Raw genomic sequence first — 11,199 nt, 5'->3', positions numbered from 1 at the left:
TTTTTCTTCCAGCTCTTAGCAAATTTTCTTAATTTTTGTACAAAGTTTTGTTAATTTTTTGTTATAGTCATAATGAGAATATTTTTTCTTTATAAATATTTTGTTTTATCTTTTTTTCTATATATAAAAAATATATATAATAATTACAACAATACATGAAAGAAGTGAGAAACAAATAAAACACAAATGCCGCATAAAAAATTTCCATTTCTATGCCTGCAATCGTCCAGAGGCAGAAAATAAAAATAGCAGAAGATAAAATTTAAAAATAATAAAAAAATGTAACAATGAATGTGTGCTCTTATACTATTATTATAAACTAGTATACTAGTAGCATTAGTTTTTTATATGGGGGTGGAGAGTTCAGATGTCGTGTGTGTTTCCATCCATCGAGACTTCTTCTTTTTCCCCCTCGTTTATAAAAAAAATTGGATTCTAATTTCATCTAATTAACTATCCTTCCTTCATTTTGTGTGTGTGTGTGTTGGGGGGAAATTCGAGTAGTAGGAAAAATATGTTTGTGTGTATGTGTGTGCTTTCCACACACCACATCACAACAACAAAATACAAAACAATGCCATAAACATCGATTTAAACGATGTTCAATCAATGGCTTCCAAAATGTTTTCGTTTTCTTTTTTTGTTTTGTTTCGATGAATCAATTCTCACCGAAATGTTTGTTTTTTTGGCAGTATTTACTCCGAACAAAAATACAATACAACTGCCGGCCAAAAAATATAAATTGCTAACAACAAAATGTTTGTTTTTGTTTCCAATAGAATGTTGTATAAAAAAAAATATGTCTATTTTGATTCGTCTTGATCCATTGGTTCTTCGGAATCATCACAAGAAAGAGTTCTGAAATGAAGAAGAAAAATGTATTGATTAATAATAATGCAATAATTTTAAGATATTACTTATTTTAAATAAAATCTATAAGTAGTGAAGTTATGGGAAATCGATCAACAAAGCCATTAAAATACACATCACATAGTTTAGATGTTTGCTGACAGATGGCGATGTTTTTATTCACTTAGTGTAGACACACACTAAATGTGGTGAAATATAGATGACACCCTGTGATCAATCAAAACAGAATACAAGGTGACATATATATATATATGTTACTTGCCCAACATTAGTTTTCTGTTGGAGGGCAATAACTGTCCGGTGCTAGGGGACTTCAATGCCCACCACGAGTTGTGGCATTCCGTCCTAGGTAATGACCAGAGGGGAACAGTGCTGGCAGAGCAAATTGATAGCTCCACGTTCTGCAAGGTAAATGAGGATGCCCCCACCAGAATAAGGGGAGAGTGTCACAGTTCGCCAGATATAACCATTGTGTCACAAGGTCTGATAAATGACGTCAGCTGGCAGCCCGTCATTTCTCTTGGCTCAGACCATCTCCCCATAATCGTCTCCATCAGTAGACCGCCCGATTTCGTCATCTCTGAACGCCGCACTTTCCTTAACCATAGGAAAGCCAATTGGCAAGGATTCAGAGAGTTCACCAACCAGCGCTTCAGAGAACATTCCATTCCTTCTGATGTACGGGTAGCAGAAAGGAAATTCTGAGGCATCATCACAACTGCAGCTGCTAGATTTATACCTGCTGGTCGAATACCCGAGATGAGACCCAACTTCCCAGCAGAAGCAGTTGGTCTGGCAAACGAGCGTGATAAGCTCCGTCGATCTAACCCAGCAGATCCCAGGGTCAGGGAAATTACGTTGGAGGTCAGCAGATTAATCGCGGAGCACAAGCGGAATAAATGGTTGGAGCACCTGAAGAGTTGCAACATTGGAGTAAGTAAACTGTGGGCAACGGTCAAATCGCTCTCGAACCCTGGTAAGAAGGATGATAGGACCTCAGTCACATTTAACGACAAAACTGTGACTGATCCGAAGAGATGCGCAAGTCATTTTAACCGACAATTTGTCGAGCATCCCGAGAGCGACAGGGCGAAGAGAAGAGTACTTTGTCGTATAATATCTCTTCCAGCGGAGGAGGTACCACCACAGTTTACGATGGGTGATGTTGCATGTGTCATCCGTAACACGTAAGTCATCTAAAGCGTTGGGCCCTGATGGAATATCTATGTGTATGCTGAAGCAGCTGGACGAGCCAGGAGTCGAGTACTTGACCAACGTCCTCAACTTGTCGATAGCCACCCACGTCGTCCCAGAAGCCTGGACTATGGACAGGGTGGTCCCGCTACTGAAGCCGGGCAAGGATGCAAGCAAAGGTAAATCTTACAGGCCAATTTCACTTTTGTCGCCAGTAGCGAAGAACCTTGAGGCTTTACTCCTCCCCAGCATTAGAGAAAGCTATCCAGGACCATCAACATGGATTCCGTAAGCAACACAGCACAACAACAGCGTTGCACGACATTTCCATATAAGTAGAGGACTTAACCGTGCGATAGAACAGTGTTGGTAGCGCTTGACCTATCAAAAGCCTTTGATACTGTCAACCATGCCACGCTGTTTGAGGACATAGAGAACACTTTCCTCCGGCCGAGTTTGAAACGTTGGATAATCAACTATATGTTTGGACGTCAGTCGTACGTGGAGTTCCGGAACAAGAAGTCCAAACCCCGTAGAGTTAAACAGGGAGTTCCCCAGGGTGGAGTGATTTCTCCGGAACTGTTTAACCTCTACCTTTCCGGTATTCCACGCCCTCCGGACGGCATAGAAATCGTTACGTATGCAGATGATTGTACGATTATGGCATCGGGTCCCATTGTTGAAGACATATGTGTGAGGTTGAACGCCTATCTCATCGATGTAGTATCATTCTTCAAAGCGAGGAATATGCAAATATCCGCCTCGAAGTCGTCAGCCACACTATTCACCACATGGACTGCGGAGATGAGAATGCCGTTGAATGTGCAGGTCGAGGGGTATACAATTCCGACCACCAACTACCCCAACACACACGGGGTAACATTCGACAGCATGTTCAAATCGTCCGCGCAAACCACAGCTATCTGCGATAAGCTGAAAAGTAGGAACAAGGCTCTCAAGTCGCTTGCCGGCAGCACTTGGGGCGCAGATAAGGAAACCTTGTTGACCTCTTACAAAGCGATAGGTCGGTCTGTGGCTAGCTATGCCGTTCCAGTGTGGTCTGCGAATTCCAGTGATACGCAATGGATAAATATTCAGACCTGTCAGAATGCCATCCTGAGGACAGTGATAGGGTGCCTCCTCATGACACCAGTGGACCATCTTCATGAGGAGACGAAGATCCTTCCCGTACGTCAGCATAGCAATATGCTTTCGTTGCAGTACCTGCTCGGGTGTTTCAGGGACGATCATCCCAACCATCATATGGTGGATAGGACTCCCCCACCCAGGCGTGTCAGGAAGGATCTGCAAGATCTAGAGACAGAGGTCCAACGATACAAAAGGGAGCCTCTAGACCAAGTTGCCTATCGAGCAGGTCTGAATGGCATTCATACAGATGCAGTAGCCGCAGCGCTGAACGGTTACAAAGTGAATGCCGTCCTCGGAGCTCACGCCCCACCCATAGCAGCTGAAGAACGTCAGCTGCCCAGACAAACCAGAGTAGTTTTGGTCCAGTTACGTTCTGGATGGTGCAGTCGGCTCAATTCGTATTGGGCACGGATTGATGACCAGGTGCAGGATGCCTGCCCAGCATGTGGTACAGGCCCTCATACCACACTGCACTTATTCAATTGCCCAGCCAAACCTACTCACCTACAGAAGGCGTGGATTTATTAAGGAATATTTTTTCAAGGGCCTACAGAAGGCTTGGATTTATTAAGGAATATTTTTTCAAGGACCTACAGAAGGCGTGGATTTATTAAGGAATATCTTTTCAAGGGCCTACAGAAGGCGTGGATTAATTAAGGAATATCTTTTCAAGGGCCTACAGAAGGCGTGGATTAATTAAGGAATATTTTTTCAAGGGCCTACAGAAGGCGTAGTTTTCTATGAAGTCTGGATTTATTGAAGAATTTATTATCGAGTTCTCTAAGGGTCTGTATTTATTAAAGATTATTTTTCAGGGTCTCTCGGGGTTTATTATAAATATTTTTTTCAAAGTCTTTCGGGGTCTGATTTTATTGAAGAATACTTATGCAAGGTTTCTCGGGGTCTGGCTTCATTAAAAAATATTTTTTCAGATGCCAAAAAAGCGTGGATTTTTTAATTGATCACTTACTTGTTCAAGGTTTGCATGGACAGGCCAGCCATGGCCGTTACCGTATCCGAGGCATCATGTTCAATTTTTAAAGCTTCCAAGGCAGACATGCCCACTGTGTGGGCATAACGTCTAACACAGGGCCAATGTTGTAACTGAAAAAAAAAAACAAACCAATTTAAAAATAAGTTTTAAATACATTTCGGGAAGAGGTATATGGTATCAGGATTCAGTATATTTTTATTAAAAATATTTAAAAAAATGTCACTTAAAACCCACCTGTATCGCAATGGTCTTCTGCAGTGTATCAATGGCATTTTGACATGGCTGACGTTTCAATTCACTCTCCGCTATCGGTGACAGTGGATCGCCCAATAGCGCCCGTACACATTCTTGTGCCGAATCACATATCGCTGGCAAATCGTAACCACCCTCCAAGGCCAGAACAACTTTACCCTTGGCTAATTGCATCAGTTCGCGTGTCATATAACCAAAACAGGCGGGCGATACTAAATAACCACCCAAGGGGGCGGGGTGACCGGCGGCGGCATCAAAACCAGCTGAGACCAAAACCAAATCAGGATTAAAATATCGTGCTATGGGCATCACAATTGTACGGAATGCAGCAATATATTCGGCATCGCCGAGAGGCGGATTTAATGCGCCGGACCAGGAAATGTTGACGTTATAACCTAAACCGGGACCAGTACCGCACTGTAATTGAGAAATAAAAACAAAATTATAATTAATAGAATGTAGGGAAGAATTTTCTTCGTACATACCTCTGTGGGACCACCGGTGCCGGGGAAAAAGTTACCATCATCATGGCGATGTATTGACAAATATAAAATATCTGGATTTGAATAAAGGGCCTGTTGTGTGCCGTTGCCATGATGGACATCCTGAAAATATAAATTAAACAATACCATGAGGTAGGGAATTAATTTTCAAGGTCTATAAAAACCTGGATTCAATAAAAAATAATTTTTTAGGGTATATAATGCCAATGATTTATTAAAGAATATTTTTTCAAGGCCTGGATTTATTAAAGAATATTTTTTCAAGGCCTTAACAAGGCGGGGCTTAATTAAAGATTTATTAAAAAAGGTTCTTCAGGTCCTAAATTGATTAACAAATAATGATTCCAACTCACCCAATCGACGACCAAAATTTTCTTAATCTCTGGAACACGCTGCCGTACAATTTTAGCTGCTATCGCTATTGAATTAAAGAAACAAAAACCCATTGCCAAATTCGCCTCAGCATGATGACCGGGCGGTCGGACCACAGCAAAGCCATTCTTTAAATCACCCTTTGCGGTTTTCATGGCCAGGTCGATAACACAACCCGCTGCCATGCGTGCTGCCACCGCTGTATGATGTTCATTCCAGGTGGTGTCTAGATCAACACCGACACCACCACATGATAGCCGGACAAAGCTGGCCGATGGTGCTGCCGTCTCTAATTTCTGCCGATTCGCCGCCAACTGACATTGATTCGAACCGAAGAGTAGTGAATGAGCCTCCGTGTGTACCGTTTGAATTTCCTCCAATGTGGCCTTGGGAGATCTTAAACGATGACATCGTTTAGCCAAATCGGTTTCATTCAGGCGCGCCCAAACACTCTGCAAACGGCCACTGTGCTCCGGGTGTATGCTGTTGTTGCCACAAATGCAGGCATGTTTGAGCATCAGGTTGTCGTATGCCAGGCCGGTGGTGATTTTGTGTGGACCACCACCAACCTGTGGCAAATTGTTCGAAGAATTGACATCATGGGGTGCGGCGGAGGTGACGGTGGCACTGCCATATCTATGCGATAGATCGATTAAATTACGTCCATGCAAGGGATTTAGAGACAAATTTACGGGTGGTATGTGATCGGCAGAGGATGATGTTACAATGGGTCCGGCATGTGGCACATGTGTTGCCTGGCCGGTGTCGGGTATTTGACTGAGGCCATGTGGACCCAAGTGTACCAGAGGCGAGGACAGTGTGCGCGACAGCGGTCGTATTAGGGCGCGGGCGATGGCATCATCCATGTTCATATTTTGCATATACAACAGCTGACGCTGCTGTTCCAGGTACTCCTTGTCACGCATCAGCTTCATCGGTTTGTTGGGGACACAGGCGGGCGGTGGCCCAGCATAGGCCGGCGCCACAGTTGCATTGGGGAGATTTTGTGAGGTACTTGTTACCACGGTGCTGGTGAGCACCGTTTTTGGAGGTTTCTTTTTGTCGGTGAGATCCATTACTTCGGCGGCGTCTTCTTCCTCTTTGAGTAGTTGTTGAGTATCACGTACGGCACCGCTGCGTGTCAGAACGGTTTGCCGGATTTTTTGGGTGAGTAGCAAGTGTTGTTCGTAGGCTTGTCGTTCGGCCTGGAAGAGGTTGGGGATTGGTTATGTGGCGATTATGTTAAGAGAGGGAGGAAATACTTACATCACTGTTTTCATAGTGAGTCTGGGCAATGTTTATTTGACTGCTGCCCGTTAGCATGGGATGGCCCAGGGGCAGCGGTGCTGACTGGGTACGACCCAAAGGACGGTGGCCCTGTTTATTGAGATGGGCCTGGGCAACTTGGGCATCTGTTATGGGTTGACCATAGAGAGTGCCCGACGAGGAGGAGGATGGTGGCGAGTGATGGGCCGCAACCACGGCGTGTATACCACCGGTGGAAGCCACATGCATTAGGGCAGTTGCACAGCCAGTCGAGGCGGCATGGGCCAAGGGCGGAGCCACATCGCCAATTAACGAGGCCTGTGATGATGAGGTGGACGTGGCCGATGCTGAACGTACCACTGGCGATTGTGGTGGCGCTGCAGCTGGTGCCGAATTTGTTCCCGCCGCTGATGCTGCTGCGGCAGCTGCTTGTGTTGCTGTTGGTGGTATCATGGCGCTTGGTTGTCGAGCAAATGCTGCCACTCCCAATGGATTGTAATAAGTGGGTGCAGCTGAGGTAGTACCACCACCACCCCCGGCTCCACCGACCGGCGGTGGTATGCCTCCTCCGCTGGCAGCATGTTGATGCCGCAGCGCAGCCAACATTGCATAATTTGCAGCAGCCGAATTGTGATGGGCATTCGGTAAATGTGGTCGTCCCAATGAGATGTTCGGCATCGATGGTGAACTGAAGAGGGACAAATCGTTGATGCTGCTTCGTTGACCCGAATGATAATGATGACTGCCGCCGTCTTCGTTCTCTTCCTGTATGGGTGCACTGGTCGGTGAACCACGATTATGGCCGCCAACAATACTGCCCGCCGATGCTGAGGACATGCACGATGATGGTGGGGAATTTGGACCGGAATCGGGTGTGCTGTTGCAATCTAAGAAAATGGGGAAATAAAGAAAGAGAAAAAAATTTAGAAAGAGGTTTGATGTTTTTTTCGAAATGGGTGGTAAATGAGGGTATCAATTGTGGACGGAAAAGGATGGGTGGGGGAAGTGTCTGAATAGTAACTAAGATGGTCATATTTTATCTAGGAAAGAAGATGATAAATGGAATTTTTGGTAGATGTTCAATGGGACCATCTAGCATATAACAGATGTTCAATGAATAGATCTGCATTATAGTAGATGATCTATGGATCAGATTAACAATATAATCATTAGTTTAGGAAAAAGGGAGTCATAATGGAGTCATATACATTGTAGTAAGTAACCAATAGGGCCCATGTACTCCATGGTTAATGACCAATGGTCATCATCTATATGGGGGTTTATAATGAATATATGTGAATTATAGTAGATGACCTATGGGTTAGATTAACAATAGGGTCATATAATCCATAGTTTAGAAACAAGGGCTAATGGAGTTACCTAATGTGTGGGAAGTAACCAATGGGGCCATCTACTCCATAGGTCTTATTGTTCATAGGGGATTATCAGTGGGTTCAATAACATTATTGTAGATTACCAATGGGATCATTTTGCTTATAGCAGATAGGTAATGGGCTCATCTACTATATAGTACATGGAGGTGGTCATCTACTCAATAAAATAATGAGGTTATGTCATATACAGACATTGGTCCATTATTGTGGAGTAGAGAAAATAGATGACCAATGGGGATCTTTTAATTTATAGTAGATGACTAATTGGGTCCTTTACTTTATAGTGGATGACCAATGTGACCTCTACACTATATAGTAGTTGATCAATACGCTAATCTATTTCATATATGAAATAATCTATTTCATATATGAAATAGATTAGTCTACGGGACCATATGCTTTATAGTATATGATCAATAAAGATCATATACTTCATAATCGATAACCGACCAATTGGGGTCATTTACTTTTGACAGTACATAACCTCAACCCGTCGCTTTGCCTAATTTATCAATTTACTTATAAAAGAAATGGATATATATCTTGGCGATTAGTATTGTCAGAGTTAATACAAAAAATAGAAACAATAAATTAAAACAACATTCAAAAATAATATTTAAAAAAAAATTAAAAAATATTTAGCAAAGCCATAGCACATTTAATAAAAAACAACAACAATTAAATTTCATAAAATAAACATAAATTCAAATTAAATTAATTTAAAAACATAATTGAAAAGGAAATTTTATAGCAAACCTTAAGAGAAATTTTTGGAAAACTCATAATTAAATTGTATTAACTCTCCCTCACTCACTGTCCGTCTGTCATTTGATGAATAATTTAATAGTTTTTTTTTTGTTTTGGGTACTTACTTGTTATGGTTGAATTTTGTTGTTGTTTTTGCTGTCTCCGCTGAGCGGCCTGCAATAGACGTTCATGCCGGCGCAATCCGGCTGGTCCACTTACACGGGCCTTACGTTCAATCACGCTCTGTTTTAGACGCATTTTTAACAGATTTGGTTCGGATGCTGCATTTTGTAGTATAGTAGTGAAGTTTAGGGGAGGATGGTATTAAGTATTTGTTTTTGTTAACATATACAGTATTCAATAATTAAATAATTATTTTTAATAATAATAAAAATATAGTTATAAACAATTGAAACAGAATTAAGAAGTGTAAAAATATAATTTGAAATAAATATACATACATATTTATAAATAATTATTAACATTTTAAATATGAAAATTTAATTATATATATATATATATACAGTCTTGTAATAAAAAATTTAAAATTACTATATAAGTTGATCTGCCTTATGTGAGTTAAGAAAAAATCGTTTTTAAATCCTATATTGTGTTCAAAGTGCTATTATGGAATTTAAATTCCAGATAGAAAAACATGTCAATTGAAAGACCATTGGCATATGGATATATATGGGCATTAGTCAGGTCAGATTGCTGACCGCCGCCGTGTATGCCCCAAGAAATTGTTAAGCGACGAAAATATTCAAGAACTTCACAAAATTATTATGATAGTAAATTCGAATGATAGTAAATTAAAAAAAAAAAATAAATAAATTGATCGTGCTTAGTTTTGACAATGACTTTAGAAATAGTTTGGGTAAAACTTCCGATGAGAAAAACATTTTCCTAAAATCTCAAAATATTGAAAATTGGTGTTACGTTTATATGAGGCGCTGTTGGAAGTGAGATTTTGTGACATATTCAGAAATCGATTATATCAAAATTTGTTACATTGTTACGTTGGAAATTGTGTTCAAAATCCGAAAATTAGAAGGTACCCTTATATTGGGGGCTATGAATAAAATAATACCAATATGAAAATTTTTTGGTACTGAAGATTTAATACCAAATCAAAAATAAACAAGTGAAAAAGCGTTAAGGTTGGCCGGGCTTTGAATACCCTCTACCACAGGTTACTGACAGATACTTGAAATGAACATATAGGAAACATACCAATAAGTGAACTTATACCGATATTTCTACTAATTCTACTGTTTCATACAAATTTCAGAAATTTTTAATGAAAACTCCAAAGCGTGGACTGTTACTAATAACGCATGGTAGAATATACAATCCTTAAACTACTGCAATTTAGATTACAAAGTTAGATTACCTAGTGTAGGAATATCTGGGGTTATGATTATATGAGGGCTATGCCTAATTAATGACCGACATATGTCAATTTCGAACTCAATATTTTTGTTTTGTGTCGCAATTCTTTCCTTCGGGAGGAGATGCCTAAATGCTGGCAGATATATTTCATTATCGTCAGGTTCGATTTTTTTACCACGATTCCCTTAGAAAGCGGACCGATTACAACCGATCGTCTTAGAATTCCATAATTTGTAGGGTAAAACTGACTATTTCGAGTAACGACTAGAATAGACCTATATGGGGACAACCCCTACACACGGAACTAATCATCTATTTTAATATAAGAAGGGGGGTTATATGGGAAATACCCCTAAAAGAAGGAATGGTTGACCTTTAAATTGATACCAATTATAGTTATGTATGTCCTCGATCGATACCAATGATAAAAATTATAGTTATGTCTGAAGAAAGAAGAAAAACAAGAAAAACGTGAGCAAATCGACATGTACAGGAGTCAGATTGAAGTCCGGAAATTTTACCAACGAGTAAAACACTAAACCGAAGGCTTTGGTGCAGGCACATTCACCTGTAAGGATGAAGAAGAAATCCAGCGGACAGATACAGATAACGTGTTGGAGATCTGTAGGGAAGGAGCACTTTGCAAAGCTTCGGGTATTAAATAGTAACGGCGAAGAAGATACCCCAGAACCAATAAGAGATGACGGTATAAAGTGTATAAAACCTAGCCGAGATGAGGTCAAAGTAAACAATTAATCGAAAATAAAGCAGTAGGTACCGATCGGCTATAGTCATCTATTCAAAAGGGGTGGTCAGATGCATGTTGGCTAGAAGAATGCACAAACAATGATTGGAACCTCAGCATCCTGTGTCCCGTGCACAACAAAGGAGACAAGACGATATGTGCCAACTATAGAGGAATTAGCCTTCTTCCCATCGCATATAAAGTACTATACAGCGTACTGTGTGAACGACTGAAAACAATGGTCAATGACATTATTGGACCATACCAATGCGGCTTCAGACCTGGCAAATCCACCATTGACCAGATTTTCACTCTGCGCCA

General features: G+C 41.1%; 1 protein-coding gene across 1 annotated transcript in view; it reads right to left on the bottom strand.

The window, feature by feature from the left end:
- Window positions 1-784: 784 nt before the first annotated feature.
- LOC133322637 (histone deacetylase 4) overlaps window positions 785-11,199 on the bottom strand; it is a 79,389-nt gene continuing 68,974 nt past the window's right edge. Inside the window, exons 7-13 of the mRNA XM_061531602.1 lie at window positions 8,867-9,022; window positions 6,601-7,487; window positions 5,316-6,539; window positions 4,945-5,064; window positions 4,442-4,876; window positions 4,184-4,317; window positions 785-858 (exon numbers count right to left, since the gene is read on the bottom strand). Of these exons, the coding sequence (XP_061387586.1) occupies window positions 804-858; window positions 4,184-4,317; window positions 4,442-4,876; window positions 4,945-5,064; window positions 5,316-6,539; window positions 6,601-7,487; window positions 8,867-9,022 (3,011 nt within the window). The 3' untranslated portion in view covers window positions 785-803. The remainder of the gene's footprint in view (window positions 859-4,183; window positions 4,318-4,441; window positions 4,877-4,944; window positions 5,065-5,315; window positions 6,540-6,600; window positions 7,488-8,866; window positions 9,023-11,199) is intronic.

This window comes from Musca vetustissima, unplaced genomic scaffold, assembly GCF_032173495.1.
Source record: "Musca vetustissima isolate MV318-11 ecotype Yass unplaced genomic scaffold, APGP_CSIRO_Mvet_v1 utg13454, whole genome shotgun sequence".
Lineage (NCBI taxonomy): Eukaryota > Metazoa > Arthropoda > Insecta > Diptera > Muscidae > Musca > Musca vetustissima.
Note: the sequence above shows the minus strand (reverse complement) of the source record. Positions and strands in the feature narration are given on the sequence as shown.